Consider the following 21279-nt stretch of genomic DNA (forward strand, 5'->3'; position numbering starts at 1 on the left):
TCTGCGTCATGGTGAAGGACTGTTAACCACATATAGAAACCCAACAGCTCTCCCCTGTCCCCACCGCCTCTGCCATCTCCCTGGCTGCTACTCTGGGCAGGCTTCCCAAATGAAAGGAGGGTAATCGTCTGGAAAGTGATGGCAAAGATGCAGCCGTGTGGATCCTGCCCGGAGGGACCACTCCAACCAGGCCAGCCACCAGTTGTTCCTCCAGAAGGTGGAGGAGACAGAGAGCAGAGCTCCACCTCGGTGGAAAAGACAAGCTTGACAAATCCGGGTGCCTGCTGATGTCCTATTTCACACCTCTAACGCTGGCTTCTTCCTCATCCCTCACCCTAACAAGACTTCCACCATCTAAACAGGAGCTTTCTAACAGCAGAGCAGCAGGGACCCAAGTGTCTGCATATGATTTTCACAGACTACATCTCTTCGTAATAAAGCATTATCATGTCTTGATTATAGAGACAAATGGGAAGGAACAGATCTGTGCAAAACCCACTGAATAAGATAATACCAAATGCATATTCTTCAAGATACACTTTAAATACACACATACATAATCAGTATCTATATACATAAACACAGCAAGTGTACACTTGTCAATAACTTAGATATTCATTTTGACATTCTTGACCAACCAAGCCAATCATAACAACTAGATCAGTGTATACATTTAGACACAGCCACATATAAAAATTTAGCAACTTGTGTTCCCACACTTATTCCGGAAACGCTGAACAAATGAAAAACCTGAAATAAAAGTAAGAGTTCGCCAAGAATCAGACAGTAAATTATATATAATCCCAGCTGTGTTTACTACTTAGTTTTAAGGAAGACTTGGAAATTTCCCGAACCTATTTCTCTATTGCAATCCCTTCTCCTTTTATGTAAATCCCCCAGCTTTACATAATCTTCTCTCCTATCCTCCTGGTCTTTATATACCTGTGTGCTCTCTAACTCATAAACCCCTAGATCAGCGGTCCCCAACCTCTCTGGCACCAGGGACAGGTTTCATAGAAGACAATTTTTCCATGGAAGAGGGGTGGGGTGCTGCCCAGGAGTTGGGGACCATAGCCCTACATGAATGAAGACCAGGGTTAATGGCTTTTCAAGTGGCATCCAACACTGCTCTACACAATACAAAATAGTGCGTTTATGGGTCATTCTGAATTCTGACTGTCTGAATTCAAAAGTCATCTGCACCATTTCTTAGCTGTACCACTTTAGGCAAATTACTTAACCTTTTGCTACTTCATTTCTTCATCTGCAAGATGAGAATTATAATAGCTTTTATATTATCAGATTTTGGTGAGGATATAATAAGATACTTGAAGAGCTTGGAATGGACCCTGGCACACAGGAAGGGCTTAATAAGGGCTTATTATGTGAATGACTGTAAAGTTAAGAGCAACGGTAACTTCTACTTCTCCAGTACCCAGCATCAACTAGTTTGATTTTGCTGGCCTCCTTTTCTTTTCATGTTTGGATTCCTTTTGTTATCAGTGAAGTAATAGAGCAAAAGTACCCAGAGGTGAAACCAAACCAGGTTAAAAATGAACCAACAGTTGACAGTTATTTTCAAAGCAGCATCAGAGAAGTTAAATTTTCCCACTTACAGAGTCCATCCACCTAGGTAGAAGAGTTAGCAACAAGCTTTGGCAAAGGAATTCACAATTATTCCTATTTTAATAGAAGATTTCTTACCTGGAACTCCACTTGGTGGATTCACTTGGTAAACAACGGGTGTCTGTGCCTTGGAAAACTGTTTTGAAAATATGATCACAAGTGAGCATTTCATTAAAATATTTACAAATACAAGAGGTGCAAATCATTCCTCATAAAGCATTAGTCTAAGGTAGTAAATTATACTTCTAAATGTAAATTACATTACATTTCTTCAAATCACCTTCACACCTATTTCTTTTTATCTTCATAATATTTCTGTGAAGCAGATACGACAGATATTATTCTACTTCTCCTATAGAGCTTGTAAAGGGAATTTGATCAAGGTCACACTGCTCTTTCTTCTGCACCATATTGTCCAAACCTTGGCAAGCCTGTTTCTTCTATCTGCCCACCTGCCATACCCAATATCACACTTTACCAGGAGGAAAGATAGGTAGGCCATCATCCAGAACATCGATTTTTAAATTCCGTTATTATAACTTGATGTCTTTGGGCCTTGAAGGTTTTTATTTTTCTAGGAAAAAATTCATTTATTTAATTGGAAGGATTGCAGCTTAAATCATTATTAGCCAGCACCTTGGTAGGGATTAGCAAGCTACAGATAATGGGAAGTTAGATAGGCATATGACTGAGATGCTTATTGGGGAAATGGAAGGTGCTTTTTGGGAGGAAAATGATTCAAAGATTCAAGGTATGGGAAGCAACATTGTTCTTCAAGAAGGAGGAAACCACATCCATGGGAGAGGTGGGAGCCTGTGAAAGCCTGGTGGTGGCTCTCCAAATCGTCTATGATGCCCCGTTCCTGCAAAGCACACCAATCATCTATCATCTGCCAACCACAAGCTCCATAAAGGTAGAGACAATGCCTGACTCAATTGCTGTTGTGTCCCTGTGTGCAGCCTGGTATGTAGAAGACATTTGAATTTTTATGAATGAATGGAGCCGCCCAATCTAGGATGATGGATATATTATCTGGAAGTAGAGCAGGGAATGAGATAATCTCAGGCATCCCATCTCACCTAAAGGCACCTGGGTTAGTCTAAGGTCAGTGCATTACTCCATCAGGAAATCACGTTGGCGCCAGTGTGAAGAAACACGGAAGCTTAAGGATGGACTAACCAGGTCAAGGTTTGACCTGTGAGCCAATGACACACCCAGGAAGAGACCTATCTCCCCCTCCCATCACCTCACCCCTAACCCCCTCTGATGCCTAGACTGCCTCCTTTCCACACAACCTACAGTGCTTCTCTTTGGCAAAACAAATTACAGCAAGTTGTTTTATTTGGTCTGCTTCCAGTACCCCAGGAGTCCACCTTCCCAGAGGGACTATCACCAAAGAATAACTCCCTTGTTAATCAACAGCCTTAATCAGACACTTAGAACCAACAGACTTTTCTGTTCAGAGCCAACAGACAAAGCTGAGGGCGGCGTATCACGTGTGATCCATATCACAGTATTGATCTGCAAGGCTGTACAGTCTACTGTCAAGGCTGGTTTCCTCCCTTTCTAATGGAAAAGGTTAGAAAATAGTTAACAGAAAATACGTCTAGTCAGGGGGTCAAAATAAGAATGCTGTGACTTCACAGATTGGGAGCTGGCTCTGTCCTCGCCAAAAGACAAAGATTAATACAGTTCCACACACAACTGCCAAAACTTTCAACCCCACCCAGCCTCCCAGCTACCGGCTGTCCCAGGCCTTCACCTCCCGCTGGGACAGCCTTCACACCGATGTCATTCTGACTGGAACTATGTCACAGGAGCCCAGGGAAGTAGAGCAGTGTTTACAGCCCCATCTCACAGATGTTAGAAACTGAGGCAGATGGAACAACCTCGTCCAGACAAAATAAGGAAGCACAACTCTCGATTTCCAGCTTGAAAAGTAAGCTCTGCCATTCAGTCTGTAATCAGTCCTTCTGCTGGAAGTTTGCGGGGAATATTAGCAATTCCTTTATCGCACCCTCCCAACTCCTCAGAGAGTGGTGGAGCAGGCTCAGGGTTAAACCTCAAAAAGGGCTTCACTTGTGATTCCCTCTGAGCTGACACAACATAAAACGGTACATTTCTAAGAGAAACAGGCCGCTGGTCACCCACCGGGCTAGAGACATGACAAAGTGAAAAATTAATGAGCTTCCAAATCAAGCCTCCCGCATGCTGATCCGCGAGCTCCGGTGAGGTCAGCAGAGGCAAGACGGGGAAGAGGGAAGGTGGAGGATCCGAATGAGAAAACCACGGCCACCCGCCGCGTGATCAGCCTTCTGCGAGTTGCTCAAACCTGTCGGTGCCCACAGCAGGCTCTCTGGAGCGGACTGGCAAGGCAGGATTAATTTTTAATCCTCGTGGTTCCCCCGGTCTCAGTCCCAAAACAAAGAGACACACCGGGTTTGATTCGGCTCGGAATGCCTCTCATTAACTGCGGCCCCTGGTGATTTTTCATCAGCTCGCCCAGATAGTCAAACCACTGACAGACTTGTTTTCTTTAATGTGCAATTTTAGGAAGTGTTTCTCTGCTTTCCGCCCTCTCTCCTTACCAATCTTTTAATAAGTAGGAAAACCACTCTCTGGGGTGGGAGAGGCATGGTGATGAAGGCGCATGCGCAGCTGTCTCTCTTCTGTTCTGTTCCCTGACACAGTGTAGAGGCGGTGGGGAGGCTCTTGATCAGAAAGGATGGCATAATTATTTTTTCTGTAGACTGTATATGTGCAGAAGCAAATTCCAGAAAACAAGAGCCTCTTGGACTGAGAACCAGGTTATTAAGTGTGAACTGACAGCAAATTCCAAATTTCAAAAACAAATAGCCTATAGGAAATGTGGATCTTATTAGACATGAATTTAGAGGGTGAAGTCTGGTTCTAAAGGAGCATTAATTATCAACTAAATTGGACTCTTTGGGACGGCTCTTAAACAGAGGTACCCCATGTGAAGTACAGTCATGTCAGCAGGAGCATTGCCAAATCTCTGCCTGTTACGAAGCCTTTCAGAGATCATTTTAGTGTAAAAGTAATCTGAGAGGGATAGTAGGAGACTGAACCAAACATGAAATTAAACCCCAGTCTAGGTATTGAGATTGTAAAGTAAGTCAAGCATTGGCTTCCTAAATTCTCTCTCTCTCTCTTTCTCTCTCTCTCCGCCCTTCCTTTTTGCTCTATCTGAGCATGAAGAATTCCACCAGCAAATGCTATTTCAGTTCAGTGCTGGAAAGAGTAGCAGAAATCTGCCATAAAGCAGAGGGAGAGGAAGAAGTTAGGTCCCTGAGTCCCTTCACCAACCTGATACTCAGCATGATCTCAGTTGTAAAATGAAACATTGGTACACAAAGGTAATCTTTATGGCTCCTCTACAGGCTTCAGTTTAGGTGAGAATTTAGAGGCAGATGCAGGTTCAGATCCTGGTTCTGCCATTAACCACCTGGACAAATTCACTTAATCTCCCTGAGCCTTGGGTTGGCCATCAGTAAAAACAGGATAATAAATAGCTACCCCCATAAAATTGTTGTGAGTATTAAACTAGACAATGTACGTGAAGCACTTAGCCAGAGCCCGACAAACACGTGTTCAGTACTTATCTTTCATTACTATAGTCTAAGAAACTATCACTGCTATCTACCTTTCTTCCTGCCCTGTCAAGGCAGACTCTCGGGCTGATTTCTAACGTGCCTTTTGATAACACCAGCACACCCTCAGACTATGCAAACACATGTTCTTCCATCCTGAGAACCCACCTTGAAAGTACAGTTGTCTCGTGCTCCTGGGCTGCCTACTGCCTGTCCCCCAAAGTGCACTTCTAGGGAGTACAGACCCTCGTGTGCTTCAGAGGGCAGAGATCTGAGGGCAGAAAGTAGAAATCCTTATGAATCAAAAACCATGAATTTCCAAAACTGGAGGCCCACTTAACCACTTCAAATTCCCTCCCTGCCCTTGTGAAACAGAGCCAACTAAGGATTCCTGTATTTCACCTTTCACCTCCTAGATCCACTCATAATTTCTAGACTTTAAAGACTGGATCCTTCAGCAAAAGAAGTTATGACTTTTTGTTGTTGTTGAAAATCCCTGAAAGTATTTTTTTATGGACCATCCTCCATAACAACCTGAAATTTTTTTTAATCTGTCCTTTTTCTCAGAATAGGACTTTAAGAATTGGAAAGGGCTGGGCCTGGTGGCTCAAGCCTGTAATCCCAGCACTTTGGGAGGCTGAGGTAGGAGGATCGCTTGAGGCCAGCCTGGGCAACATAGTGAGACCCCTGTCTCTACAAAAAATAGAAACATTATCCAGGTGTAGTGGTTTGCACCTGTAGTCCCAGCTACTCAGGAGCCTGAGGCGCAGTAATCACTTGAGTCTGGGAGTTCAAGATTACAGTGAGCTATGATCACGCCACTGCACTCCAGCCTGGGTGACAGAGTGAGACCATGTCTCTAAAGAACTTTGATAGATAATCTATTCTCAGTTTCCATTTTTTAAAAATGACAGTTCCAGGTAGATTAAGAGACTTATGTATATGAGCACCAAAAGTTAAGGGCAAAGTGGGGCTTGAATTCTAAGATCTGTCTAACGAAAGAGATTGAGCTAAAAATTCTTGATTTTATAATCATCCAAGCAGCCCATAGACATTTCATGTACCCATCAAGATGGAGTGTCCTGGACTTTCTCTTCTCTTTTCACAAATATCACAGTGGTTTCTTTGCCACTTGAGGCTGTCATTCATGTTGATTTTAGTGAGAGGGGAATATGATGGATAAAAAAAGAAGCCTGATTTAAGAAGTACCTCCTCTCCAAATGTTACCAACAAAATGGTATGACCTTCAGTATTTAAGTCTGAACTGTCCATTGTGGCAGCCACTAGCCTTATGTGCTTGTTGAGCACTTGCAATGTGGGTAGTCCCAATTAAGATACCCTATGAGTGTAACATACACTCTGGATTTTGAAGACTTGGTATGCAAAAAAGGATACAAAATATTTCATTAATAATTCATATAGATTACATATTAAAAAATAATATTTTGGATATATTGGGTTATATGAAATATATTATTAAAATTAATTTGACTTGTTTCTTTTGACTTTTTAATGTGGCTACTAGAAAATTTTAAATTACATTAGTGCTCACATTATATTTTGATTGGGCAGTGTTGATTTTGATATTGCCATGGGTGCTTTGGAGAAAGCAAGTATGTCTTTTTATGATAGTGAGTATGAACAGCATTGCATTGATGATAAAGTGTACATATTTTTACAATTGAATGTTAATTGAACTTGATATTCAGCTTCCAATCAATGAGTATATTTAAGAGGATAACATTTCTTTTCTTCAAAAAAGATGACATAAAATCAATGGTGCATCCTAAAATCATACAAATCTTTAGAGTTTTGACTTATTTCATGGCAAGCCCTTGCAGAAAGTCTATGCCCACATATACCATAAAACCTAAGGAAAATATATCACCCAGTTTTAAAACCAACAGTAGTGCTCTAAGGAAGTTCAGTAGAACAGATATTTATTGAGCATCTTCTACTCATAAGGTATCATAAAATACGTCATAAAGACTACAATGGTAAGATTAAACACACCTTCTGTCCTCAAAGCACTTACTTCTGAGTATGAATCTGCCAAGTGGACAACTGACATGTAAGAAACTCAGGTCTGAAGCAACAGGGTCACCAAGGCTACACCTGCTGTGTCTTTGTGTAAATTACACAAGGTCTCCCTTCAGAGTGATGAACTGTACAACAAAGTGTGGGTGAACACACATACACCCTGTGGATGAATTACTAAAAGGTGTTCCTTCTTCCTCTTCCAAGGAAGGGAAAAATGACAGTTGGGTGTTCAGGGAAGAGATGTCATTTGTAATATGGTCGGTGGGTTTCTACAGGCAAAAATGGAAGAAGGGGAGTCTTCTTGAAAGAGGGAACAGAAAAGGAAATGGTAATGTTTTTTCTCTTAACTAACGAGCCACTTTTATGCAGCATGTCTAAGACACCAGTAAAGAAAGAAGGAACTAACGTAAACTTCATAGGCTAACAAAAACTTAAGTAGAATAATAGATCACCTGGAATCCTATAAAAATATTTCCTAAATAGAGGTAATATCAAACTCAACAAACAAACTGAGCCTGAAGAAGATTTGCTTTCTAACTGGTTTGGGGTTTATGCAAAATCATTATGATTATGCCTATTCCGAATGATGAGTATTTTGGGTGGCAAAATGTCACCATTTATTAAAATCTTAGCCACAGAACTCCTTGCAAAAAACAAATGGAAACATAACCCAGTCCTTCCTCACAAATATCTCAAAATTCTTCGCCATACTCTCATCTTCCCTTAAGCCCTAAATCCCTGGTAGAGACCTTTTAAGAAGTATATTTACATGGAATATTTTTAAAAACAATAGCCATAATTGCAGGCACAGCAGGAGTTCCTCTAAGACATCACTGAAGGCTGCTGAGATGAGCAAAAGCCCACTTCCTGTCCAGTCTTCCTACTTCCAGACAGGTATACCTGGTCCGGCATGTCACCACAGGCAAATCCAAGAAGACAGGAAAGACGTCACAGGGGATACTCGGCAGTGCAGGCACGGCCAGGTTCATGTTCACCAGGTGTATCTCCAGTTGAGAGCCATTGGTGGGGTAAAGGACACTCGACCCCAAACCTAAACACAAGGGAAAGGGGAAATCTCCGGCTGAGCAGAATTATAATCCACACAAGGTAATGCAAAATGTGGCCACATGGGGGCAATGTAAGACATTGAATTTGCCTAAGGATTAAATTAATATTCATTTCCTCGTGACTGTTGTATAAAGCAGTTTTCTCATTTATGAGTTTATAAAATAGTCTTCTCTTTTCAGGTCCACCTAAATCTAGAAAAGAATTTTTCAGCCCTCAAATGTATTCCTTACTGTGCTACAGCTGGGTATGCTAAACACGGTTAAGAAGCTCCAAGTATACTAGTATAGAATAAGGAAAATTCCAGGGAACATATTACCAAGTACTAAGCTATGCACTGCCTCATCATCTCATTTAGGGTTCCCAGAGTCCCATCCCATAGCTTGCGGTGAGACAGTGGACACAGACTTGTAGCAGGGTGACGTGCCTTGCTTCTGCGACATTAGCAATGAGCATCTGCAAAGACAGTCGCTCAGTCTGTCCACCGCCCTTCAGACCCTCTTTTACACCTGTCCTTACACAAGGAAGAAATCCAAACATTGATATTCTTTAGCATTGTGGATCAATAAATAAGAAACTTGCACTTGGTAAAACCCATACCTACCATCAAAAATGACTGTGATCCATGTTCCCCCTGCAAGGCTGCCTTCTCCAGGTTCAATACGTAAACTCAAGCAAGGTACTGTAAACAAGTGAGAAAGATACAGGTTTTGAAGGTCAGGTTCAATCCACTGGCTTCCCAGTGTTTTAAGTCAAAATTTAGTATGCATCAGAATCACCAGGAGATCTTGATAAAGCACAGATCGCTGGGCCCCACCCTCAGAGTTTCTGGTTCCGTAGGTCTGGGGAGGGGCCCAAGAATTTACATTTCTAACCAAGTGCTGCTGGTCTGAGGAACACACCTTCAGAACTCCCATTTTTTGTTGTTTGTTTTTTTGTTTTGTTTTGGTTTTTTTTTGGTTTGTTTTTATTTCAAAATATTAAGGGGTGCAAGTGTTTTTATTACATGGATACCTTGCATAACGCTTAAGTCAGGGCTTTTGGTGTGCCTGCCCCATTTTAAGGAAGATTCTGACTGATCCTTCTTATCTTGGACATTCAGAAACCCAGTGTTTATCAGATCAATCCTAAATTTCTACTTCCTTTGGAAAAAGCCTCAGGGACACACTCGGGCCCTAACTGAACCCCTGCAATCTCCCTCTCCGATCGTTCCCACTCTTTAATCAGGTGGCCACATTTAACTGTAAAGATCATCGCTTATTTCCTCTTCCTGGAGAGGAGAGACTTCGGGAAGTTGTCCATATTTCAGTTCTCCTGTTTAGGGCACTGTCCTCTAGTTTCCCCTCATGATCAGAATGACTTCACAAATGAACACAAATTCTCTAGATTTTTGCCTTGTCTGCTCAGAGAGGGGCTGAAGCATGGATCATTTTGCTGGAAAATCCTTTTTTCAAAAAAGAACAGTATGGAATTCACATGCTAGATTGGGTTCTCCCATATAGACCATCAGCTGAGCATGACCTTAATCAATCCCTCCGTCTTTGACGATGTTCCTGAACTTGGCTTGGTGAAGGCAAAGCCACTTCCAGGAAGCCAGCAAAAACCAGTCAGCTCCTTAGTGAGGTAATAAGCAAGGAAATTGTTATCTGCAGAACACTTTATACGTTTCCATATCAGAAACGATGGCTAGCCCAGGGCTTCATGTACAGATATGCAGGTGGAGCACGGCATCCCCAAGGGCGGTGGGGAACCTTTCATATTAACATAACTGCAGCCGTGGCCAGACTAGACCATCCCCAGCCCTCCAAAATTAGATAGTTCTATTAATATCTACAGAAGACCAAAAACAAATGCCATAAAAACATACAGAGGTTAACCAAATCTAGACAAAATTAGCAACATGATTTGAGAAAAGGAGATTTTAATACAAATAGTCATTAATCACTACGATAAGTTACTCCCTTTGCAAAGGTAGAGCAGTAAAACCTAAAGAGAATTACATCATATAGCCCAAAAAGGAATTATAAAAGAAAGGTTATAAGTTATTATTAAAAGCTCTGAACTATGCCAGCAACCTCCACTGGCCACTAAAAGTCGAAGTATATGTTAATAACAATTTAGTATGTAACCTCAGCTACTAAACACAGAAAAATAATTACTGAACAGAAAAGTTAAACCCAAAAGCAATACTTCAGCATCTCCCAAAACAATATTTTTAATCCAATTTTTCAATTAATAAGTAAAAATTGTGAATATTTATGGTATACAACCAAAATATATAATATTTTAAATATCAATAATAGTTCTCAAAATAACCTATGGTGTTCTTATTTGTAATCCCTTCAAAAACACATTCTACTTACCTGCCAAAAGTAGAACTTCAATACTCATCAGAGACATCAGCCAGGTAGTCATTGTGTCCACTTCAATCAACCCTTTCAAGATTGCTCAGACATTAAAAGCATTTTCAGCTTTGATTGGAGCAACATAGCTTTTGTGCTTTATAAAGAGTAAAGTAAAAAATTAGTATCATTTTTGCTTCTGTACTCTTGCTGTACTGAAACTTGGGAAATTAAGGACATATGGTATAAATATGGCCCCAATGTCTTTACCATTAGGTGAACTAATGGCCCACCATCTTTCCAAGCTCAGGGGAAAAGGATCATCTAAAAAATCTTATATAAAGCCATTACCACTCTGCTCCTGCCTTGTCCCACCAGCTTATTTTATGCATGTTTAAGTTGGATCAATGATAAACTCTTCCATTAACTCACTATTAAACAAAAGCAGAATTTTTAAAAATAAGTTCTAGATATTAAAATACTAGTAAATGGTGGGGTTTTGCTTTGCCCCATCCTCCAGTTCCAGCTCTCCCTGGAGCTGCTCTCCAATTTGAACCTGCACTGCAGCCCTGCTGTTCTCCTCAGACAAGCCTGGCACGCATGAGCCTCTGCCGTGGCCCCTGCTGGTCCTTCCCAGATTTTCTAAACTCGCTCCGTAGCCTCACGAGATCCCAGCCCTCCTTCGTGGCCCTGCTCAGGAGCCCCCTCCTCCACTGACTCCTTCCTCAGCCGTTCCAGTTCTCACCCACCTTCCCCCATGAGCCTCTGGCTGATGTCTATAAGCCTGGACCAGATAATATGGTACCACGTATGCCTCTCCTTCTAGATAGCACACTATTTTGAAGAGACCCAGGGACCAGTCTGCTATTTCCACAACCTTCTTAGTGCAAAGGTCCAAAGCAGGGTTCAGTAAATTCAAATTCATGAATACATATTTAAATACCCTCAACCTCGATTTACCTATCTGAGAGAAATGGCTTTCATACTTGTGTGGGTTGGCCAGAACCCACGGAAGACAGGCTGGAAGCTGGCATGCATGCCTTAGCACCCTGCCGCCTGTCTCTCCAGCACCCCCAAGTCATGGCACAGACTAAATCCCCTTAAAAATACTGGTTCTGAAGTTTTCTGAAAGTTTGAAAAATTAAACACATATACATATATAACTAAATATACATTTAACGTATATTTGTAAGAAAAGACTGAGAAGTAGCTATGCCATTTCAGAAAATATAAAAGCCACAATATCCTAGCACTCTGGGAGGCTGAGGCATGAGGATTGCTCGAGGTCAGGAGTTGGAGACCAGCCTGAGCAAGAGCGAGACCCCGTCTCTACTAAAAAAAAAAAAAAAAAATAGAAGGAAATTAGCTGGACAACTAAAAATACATAGAAAAAATTAGCTGGGCATGGTGACACATGCCTGTAGTCCCAGATACTCGAGAGGCTGAGGCAGAAGGATTGCTTGAGCCAGGAATTTGAGGTTGCTGTGTACTAGGCTGATGCTACAGCACTCTAGCCCCGGCAATAGAGCGAGACTCAATCTCCAAAAAAAAAAAAAAAAGCCACAATAAACTCCCAGAAAAATAATATCTCCAAAAACATGTAGAATAAACTCATCTTACAGATATGTCCTGATTGAAATAACCCAAAATATAAAATTATTTATATTTAATTCAACACTGCAAATATTTATGATATGCCTAGCATATGCCAAGTACTGTGCTAAGAGCTGGGAAAACAGGCAAATAATCTGTGTACCTGCCCTGAAGTCACTACCGAATGGAGTAAGAGTAGAGGCCACCTGCATTTAGGAAAGGAATTCTAAAATTTTCAAGTGGATTCAGCAAGTGTTTCCATAAGTTTCAGAAGTCACTACATCTTTACATCTATTTGGAATAGTATTAGATTTACAAATATACAATTTTCAGAAATACATCTACTGCGTAGAGAAAGGTAACCAGGAGTACTTGCTACTTAGCCCAAAAGCAGGGGATGTGACTTGCTCCTTCCACCCAACAGAACGTACTTGGCCCAAGAGACTCTGTTTTCCATCCAGCTGCATGATTTTACCATTTATTTCATTTCAGCACCAACCCCAAGCTTGGAACAATGGAAATAAACATTCACACATTGATTTTCTTAAAACCCTATGTTCAGACTTGCATCTTTTCCTCTGAAATAGAGCAACCAAGTCTGTAATAAATGTAAGTTTTCTTAGCGTGGATTAGCCAATCCACTGATCCTTCCTAAAAATAAACCCAGTCTCCTTTTGTTTCTTTGAATCAGAAAATTTTCAAGCACAGAGGAGAGCTGTGTGTGTTTAGTCACATTCTCTTTCTCCCCTAGTCCCCCTCTCTCTCTTCCCTCTACTTTTCTTCCCCTTCTTCCCTCTTGGCTTCCCCTCCTTGGGGACATTGAGAGACAAAGCTGCAAGGTGCTACTACAGATTTTCCATTTCCTTTTGTCCCACAATGTCAACAAGAGGTACATACCTAGGAAACAGAGAGCAGAGACTTTTCTGAATCAAACAGTACCTTTTTTCTGTTTCTGTCTCGTTGCGACTCAAAGGAGAAATTATCTTTCCTTTCTAAATGATCTTGTTTCTCTCTGCCAAGAACCGCGGTGTTATCTGGTTAGAGCCCAGCCTGCAGCTACCGTGCAGATAACTCACTCATGTCAGACTATAACTCACCTAACTTGTTTGTGTCCCAGCCAAACGTGTACCAGAGTAAAAATTCAGAGCTGACCATAGGGCAAGTTTAATGATTAACACAAGCTACTTAGGCTTTTTCCTCGGGGCCCTTTATTAATGACCACAGAAAGGGTGTCTTGCATTTTTCTCCACTGATTGCTTTACCCTAGACGAGAATTCTAAGTAAGAGTCCACACATGGGACAGACAGGCATTCAACATTGAAAGAATTGGCCAGTAAATCAGTGACCGAACAGGTGGCCCAGGAGAGAGGGCCACTAGAGGCTGGTCCCCAGGCTTGAGCAGACTCCAGCTTGGCATCCAGAAGACAGACTCAGAAAGCCAGTATTTGAGCAGATAGTCCTATATTCACTGTAGGCGAATGGGTCTAAAGAAGCAGAGAAAGGAAGTGACTTGTTCAAAGTCTTGCTGAGAAGGGTTGACTAGCCCCTTTCTTTTTCGTACTTTCCATTCTCCCTCCTGGCCTTGCTTCCTTAACCAGGAGGGAGTCCTTGACTCACACCCATCACCTTCCAGTGGGACCCAGACTGTGGGTCTCAGTCGTTGATTTGACTGTCTCTCTTTCTTTGTTCCAAAATATTAATGGGGTTCCAAATTCCAAATGTTTGAGGTTGCATGGATCATTTTTGTAATGCTTGAGTCCCGGCTATAGGTGTGCCCATTACCCAAATAGTGTTCATAGTACCCATTAGGCAGATTTATTCCCCTTGCCTCCTCCCCCTCCCCCCTGGTTGATTTCCACTGAGTTTTACTTCCCTCTGTGCACATGTGTGCTCATCGGTTAGTTCCAATTTAATAGCCAATACATGTGGTGTTTGTTTTTCCATTCTTGTGATACTTCATTTGGGAGAATGGTCTCCAGTTCCATCCAGATTGTTGCAAATGGCACTAATTCTTGTTTTTTATGGCTGGGTAGTACTCCATGGTGTACATATACCACATTTTATTAATCCACTTATGAATTGATGGGCACTTGGGTTGTTTCCACATCTTTGCAATTGTGAATCGTGCTGCAATAAACATTCAAGTGCAGGTATCTTTTTGATAAAATGACTTCTTTTCCTTTGGATAAATACTTAGTAATGGAATTGCTGAATCGAATGGTAGGTCTACTTTTAGTTCTTTAAGGAGTCTCCATACTGTTTTCCATAGAGGTTATATTAATTTGCAGTCCTACCAACAGTGTATAAGCATTCCTTTCCGCATCCATGCCACCATCTATTGTTTTTGGACTTTTCAATAAAAGCATTCCAACTGGGGTAAGGTGATATATCATTGTGGTTTTAATTTGTATTTCCATGATGATTAGTGACATTGAGCATTTTTTCATGTTTCTTGGCCATTTGTCTTTCTTCTTTTGAGAAGCATCTGTTCATGTCTTTTGCCCACTTTTTAATTGACTATCTCTTGATAAGGAGTCAGGGAACCACCAGGCCTAGGATGGTCAACACCACCTTCTTACCTGATCCACATCTGACTTCTCTATCCCTGTCCCATTGCCCACTCCAATTTATATTACCTGCTTTCTGATCATGTTAGTACAGGCAATGTGGTACCTGACCATATGGTGTGCTCATCTTCTTTCCCCACCCTTCTCTTTGGGAGAGGAGTCATCCTGGTAGGATTTGATAGCCCTGAGTCTCCACCTCCAGGGACCATCAATAGACCTGGGGAAGCATCTTCAGCAGAACCAGATTAAGACCATGAAAATGTGGCCACAACTGTGATGAGAATAGTGAAACTGTCCTCTAGAAAGTGTGGACATTTATACCAACTCTGCTGTATGTCACAGCTTGGCAACCAGTGACAAGGCAAATGATTTTTGTAGCACTGCAACCAGTGGTGTAGAGAGAGGGTACCTGGCCAGGTTGGGGCAGGTGGGGAGTCAATTACCTGGCCACCTTGCCAACTGCCCACCTGCTAAACCTCAGCTCCCACTCTGGAGTCCTCCAGTGCAGGCCAACAAGCATCATCTGAACCACATTTGTATGCCTGGCACATGGGTAATGGCAAGGAGGGAACAGACCAAGTTTGGGAGAAATAGTCAAGGAGATTTCAACATTATTAGTAACTTTTTATCTTTATAAAAAAATTATATTCATGAATCACTCAGGTGATTCCAATATTTTTTTAAGAATATAACATTTTCTGCCTTCAAAGTACTTGCTGTCTGGCAGAGGAGACAGCAACATAATCAGACTTTTACTCTATTGTTGTAGAGTATCCTGATAAGTCTCCTGAGACTAAAACATATTTTATTTCTTACTATTTTCATAAGAGGTTTCCGTAAATTAACCCATGTATCCTTGGATAAATAGCCTCTAATGGATATGAACAGTTCTTTGTGGCAGCCTAGCTGTCAAGACCTCATCCTAAAATCACACCAATTTTCCTGTAAGAACATAGTCACCTCCCCACTGTTGACTAAAAGAATCACAATGATACCCAAGACTTTTGTTTCTGTGCTCTGTGTTCTAAGAACCTACTAGTGGGCAATCAGGCTCTACTGTAAAAGAAATAAGGTGGAATGAGCCATTTCATGCCCCAAGGCCTAAAAGAAGACGTTATAGAACTCTACGGGCACTCTATGTCACATGGAGGCTTGGGGAGTGTCAAGTATCTCCTCTGTGAGCTCCATCATCCACCCCAGGGCACCCAAATGTGCACACACACCTGGGTTTGTTATGCAAACACAACATCCAGACAAGCCTTCCTTTCCATCTAGTCATACTCCAAAGCCTCTTTCACATAGAAATTCTAAATAAAGTCATGAGCTCAAGTCTCTGACCCAATAATGAGGACAAGTGCTCATCAGAAGGAAGCCCATGCACGCTTCCCTGCCACTGGAGGGAGGGTAGCCACGCCCTCCACAGACATTGGCAACACTCCACAGGAAGCTAGTCCTATGAGCATTTCTGAAATTCTTGGCACAGAAATTGTTGCTCAGGCCTATGAAGCAAACTCAGGGAGATCAAGGGAGAAGATCAATCTCTGACTCTTTTTTCTCAAATCTCAACACTACTCAGAATTCCTGGAGAACTATGGGGGGCCATGAGAAGGCACCTTGCAGATCTCCAATTACAGGAAGCAAAATTGATTAATGACCTAGCTGCTCTGTCCCCAAATTCATCACCACATTCACACCAAGGCCACATTTTTGCAGGTTGCCCCCAGCCAAGGATGGAATGTGGCAGAGATAGTAAGGCAGCACCCAGAGGAGACACAGGACTACTCCGATGGCAACTTAGGCTTGAAGACTACGTGGTCAACTTGCTGAAACTTCCTTAGAGTATGAGGCAGTCTTGGATGCTTCCACCCCTCTCTCCTTCCCCTGGGGTCAGTCTGAGAGCTCCCCAGCATTCTCCAGCTCCAACCTTCTGTCACAAGGATTAGTAAAATCCTTGCACGTTTCATCCTGTCTTAGCATCTGCTTCTCAGAGGACCAGACTAACACAGGAACACTGGAAGAGAACACCATTGATAAAGACTCTGGACTTTGCATTAGTGGTCCCAGGGGCAGCATCAATGGTGAAGATCCTTTAGACAGTTTCGCAGGCTATGGACATGAGACAAAGGAAGCCAGAAGAGAAGGGGAAGGAAAAGATGGGCATCATATAAGGAGCTCTCTGCAGTCAGCATGTTGGATATCTCCCCCTGGGCCCTCCAGATCTACCCTCTACCCTTCTTCACCCTGCTCTGTGGCCTGGGAGGGTGGCCTGTGTGCACTGCACCAGTGGGCTTCCTTACCCATTGTCATCTGATTGTTTTCATAAATGAAGGCCACAACCAGGAGCCTAGATGGAGGTGCCAAGGGACAGATGTGATAAGGGTATTTTCCCACAGTCCCATCCCTACTAGATCTCAGCTTCCAACAGGGAGTCCCTCCCATAGGGTGCTCTCTTTCACTCTCATTCTCTCACTCTCTCTGCAGGTTCAGGGTGCCTTTCTCCTCTTTGCTCCTTCAGGCCTAACGGTGGTAACAGCGCCTACTTTCCCTAGCATGCATATAATGCACTATCCCTTACTGCTTTTCCTAAATCTTGGCCACATCTCTCAGAAATAACACCTTCATTAATTTTTCTGCCAGAATATGCCATCGGTTACACAGGACCCTAACTGGAATACATAAGCTCTAAGAGATAGCTAAGTTCCCATGTGGCCAAATGTAGAGTTCAAAGTCATCAAAATTTGGGTGGATGCAACTATACATGTGACCTCATGAGTATGCACAGGCTGGTGATTCCTGGGAACATTTGAGTTATATGTGTCATTTCCAAACCAGATGGTACAGTTCTCAGGGAAAAGAATCATACCCCAAAACATTTTGCCTTGTACCTTGTATAGAGTAGGCACTTAACATGGGTGGGAACGCCTCACGAATCCATTTGAGGGAAAGCACTATAGAGTAGATGAGGGCAACAAAGGCCAAACGTAGGTTTTAAATGGAAACTAAGAATGCTCAATGCATTTTTTTTCTTTTTTCTTTTTCCTCTTCAAGCTTATTTTGTTCTATCATACCCTTCAACTTACAGGCATGTTTCTGAGAGAAGCAGGTAGATCATCCAGACAGCAGGACATTGGCGTGGCCCTCCCATCTAGGTAAGAACTTGACTAGATAAGAGGGGCCTTGAAGCCACTGTCCCCCTCCTCACCAGACCCGTCCCTTTGTGACCAGCCCTGGAGCTGTGGCCCAGCCACACCCTCACATTCTCCTTGTCGTGTCATCAGAATCCTCCCTGCAATTCCCCTTTCACCTATCCAGGATTGGCCCAGCTCGTCCTGCGTTCTTTTCCTCAAGTGTCCCTAGTTTCCCTGCTTTGTGGAGAAACAAAACTAAGTCAATCACATTCCCTCTGGTTTAATATTAACATCATCTCCCTCATTAAATTGATATCCCGAGGATAATGAATACATTGACTCCAATTTGGAGGGAAAATAAATCTGTCCCACCAGAAGGTCTGAGCTACGGGTGAAATATTTACCTCCTGGTTTCTTTAAACAGGTTTTCTTTCCTACTATGTAAAATTACTCAAAAGTATTTTGTCATTATTAACTGTGTTCTAAGTCCTTTTTGCTCACTAACTTATTTTGAGAATAATGACCCCACGTATCCAGAAGCTAAACTGTGGTGACGGCCACCCTTCTGGTGAGAGCTCTGAAAACCAGCAAGGCTACTGGTGGCACAGGTGGATATAGCTCACGAAGCCCATGCACCTATAGGGCAACATTAAAATACAGGTGGTTCCTCACTCAGAGCAGCAGAGCTGACTGGCCACTCTAGAATCACGTGGTCTGGGAGAATACGGTGCTATACACCTCAGTCTTCCCAGGGGCATCATTGGATTACAACACTCAGCATAGCATGTTCACACTGATGGCACAGAGTCATCAGAAAGTCATGAAATCACATTCACGTCTAACTGTAAAGTGACCAGCTATCCCAGTTTGCTTAAGCCTGGGAGCTTTCCCAAGACATGGAATTTTTAGTGCTAAAACAGGAAAAGTCCCAGGAAAACCAGAATGGTTGATCGCCATGCTACATATAAGAAAACAGGGAAATGAATGTGATACACTGTAGACAGATCTTATTCCAGAAAAATTCAACATTGTCTAAAATACCTGGCACTCAAAGCAAGTAGACTTCAGTTGCTCACAAAATTCACTGAAGTGTAGTAACTCAATTCCTGCCATGTCAGATAAAATAGATGTTGCAATATCCAATGTTTTCCAGACCACAGGAACATTCCTGTCTTTGAATTTGGAGCTTCTGTGAGAGATGTGGGCAAAACAACATGTGTCAGTTTCCGAATTACAATACAGCTCTTTCTCCCAGGGTTCGGCAGAATTTAAAATAAATCATACCAGCAGGGAGCAGCAGCACGAAAGTAATTAATTTTTTTCTAGTTTGATACCATGTTACTATCTGAGGTTCAGGAGCCCAGCTGAGATTTCTGAAGTGCATCTCACACTTAGTTTTAAAATTATGAGTGACATTGAAGTTGTACATTTCTGTAGCCCCGTGGAACACTTTATTTAGCAGCAGAATGTTATGATACTGTTAAGTTTTATATTTTAAAGGAAACTGTTTAACAAGTGGAAGAAATGTTTGCCCCTTCGCTGGCAAATGTTTCATAGCTGAGAAAACAGCATGGAGTCCAATACCTGATAGGGGGGAGCCACATAAACAATGACAGTGGGACAACTCCAAAAATCTAGAAATAAGATCTTCGTCACATTTCAATCATGAAAACAACAAGTAATGAATCAAATTGCTCAATAAGACTTAAAACTATTAATATAGCATAGAAAACCATTCAGATAGTCTATCTGTAAAGATGGGTAGTGTGGTGGTTTTTTAAAAAATGATTACAAATTCTTTGTCAATTATCTCATTGAAAGGTGGGATCTATATCTCCCTTCTCTTAAATCTCGATGGACTTGTGACTCACTTAAAACCAATAGAAAGCAGCAGCCCCGTAGCTGCTGTTGTAACTGAAAGCTAAAGACAAAAAAGTGTCAGATACTCACCATTTTAAAGAGACCCACCACTCCACCAAATAGGGTCATGCATCTATTTATGATTAGTTAAATATGGCTGAATAGTCTCCAGCACTACAAGGACAGAACCCATATTGTTCACAGGGGTAGCACATAGTAGGTACTCAGTAAACATCTGTTAAATGAATGAGTGAATGAATATGACTCATCATGTACACTCATGTCAGATATTTAAAACTAATAAATAATAATTACTAGCTTGTATTGAGCTCTCTCTTAACTTTTTCATCGACTATTGCTTTCATTCCTTATAACCACCATACAGGTAGGTTCTATCATTATCCCCACTTTACAAATAGGGAAAATGAGGCACAGGGAAAGCATGAAAGGTCACGCAGCTAGTGAGGGGTAGAGCTGGGCAGGGGAACCACATCTGTCTGACTTCATTCCAGGGTACCACCCGTTTGTGGAGAAGGTTGCATCAGGTCAACATTCAAATCCCATCACCAGCCCCCACTTCTGATTCTGTGCCATCAAGCAAGCACCTGATTACACTCTGGCTCTCAGACACAGATATATAGGGAGAGCTATACCAGCCAGGATCCTCCAGATCACAAACCAATGAGCATCAGAGAAAAACACTGTAGTCTCTTAGAATTTGGTGAAGAACTCACCTAAGCAATCGATCTCCCTTGTTATCTTGGCAACTCAGGTTTCTGAACTGGGCTGCATCATGGACTTGGGTCGTCTACTCAGGAGAGTACTGCCACCTGCAGGGACTCATCTGAGTGCCAGCCAACCTTCCCCAGGTGGCACACCCAGTCTCACCACATGCTGTGTAAGGCTTTTAATTTTGGCACATGATATATGGTACATTATAGGTGCTCAACAAGATGAATAATGGATAGATGGATGGACAGATGAATAAACTAATAAAGTTACAAATCATGAGCAAGATTATGGCAACATATCTGCTGTGTGGACTATGCATGAGAAACTATGCTCAGGATATTTGCATCCTATAATAATATAGTTGGGTTTTTATGTCACTTAGTTTTGCTTTTCAAAGTTTTCTCTTTTTTTAAGTCATTAGTTCATGTTATCCTTATTACAGCCTTGTGGGTTATTGTACCATTTTACAAATGGGAAATTTGAGAAAAGAGTGGCACCCAGAAATATTGGGCAGCTCTTCTAAAGTCACACACAGGTAACTAGCATGGAGTCAGGACGAGCAATCAAATCTCTGGATCATGAACTCAAATGTGTGTTCCCAGCCATAATTGATATAGGCATTGTTCTGTATGGACTGTATAGGCACCAATGCCATAAGGGAACCTCGGGGGTAACACAGAGAAGGGAAATGCACTTAAAAAGAAACTTCAGCCCT

The 21279-nt window shown here is 42.0% G+C and overlaps 1 protein-coding gene across 1 annotated transcript in view; it reads right to left on the bottom strand.

The window, feature by feature from the left end:
- The window catches only part of PKHD1 (PKHD1 ciliary IPT domain containing fibrocystin/polyductin), a 414564-nt gene extending 401206 nt beyond the window's left edge, over nucleotides 1–13358 (bottom strand). Inside the window, exons 1-6 of the mRNA XM_045543725.1 lie at nucleotides 13217–13358; nucleotides 10706–10841; nucleotides 8947–9024; nucleotides 8178–8328; nucleotides 5406–5508; nucleotides 1705–1762 (exon numbers count right to left, since the gene is read on the bottom strand). Coding sequence (XP_045399681.1) covers nucleotides 1705–1762; nucleotides 5406–5508; nucleotides 8178–8328; nucleotides 8947–9024; nucleotides 10706–10757 — 442 coding nt within the window. The 5' untranslated portion in view covers nucleotides 10758–10841; nucleotides 13217–13358. The remainder of the gene's footprint in view (nucleotides 1–1704; nucleotides 1763–5405; nucleotides 5509–8177; nucleotides 8329–8946; nucleotides 9025–10705; nucleotides 10842–13216) is intronic.
- Between the last annotated feature and the right edge of the window lie 7921 nt (nucleotides 13359–21279).

Source organism: Lemur catta, chromosome 2 (assembly GCF_020740605.2).
Source record: "Lemur catta isolate mLemCat1 chromosome 2, mLemCat1.pri, whole genome shotgun sequence".
NCBI classification, from domain to species: domain Eukaryota; kingdom Metazoa; phylum Chordata; class Mammalia; order Primates; family Lemuridae; genus Lemur; species Lemur catta.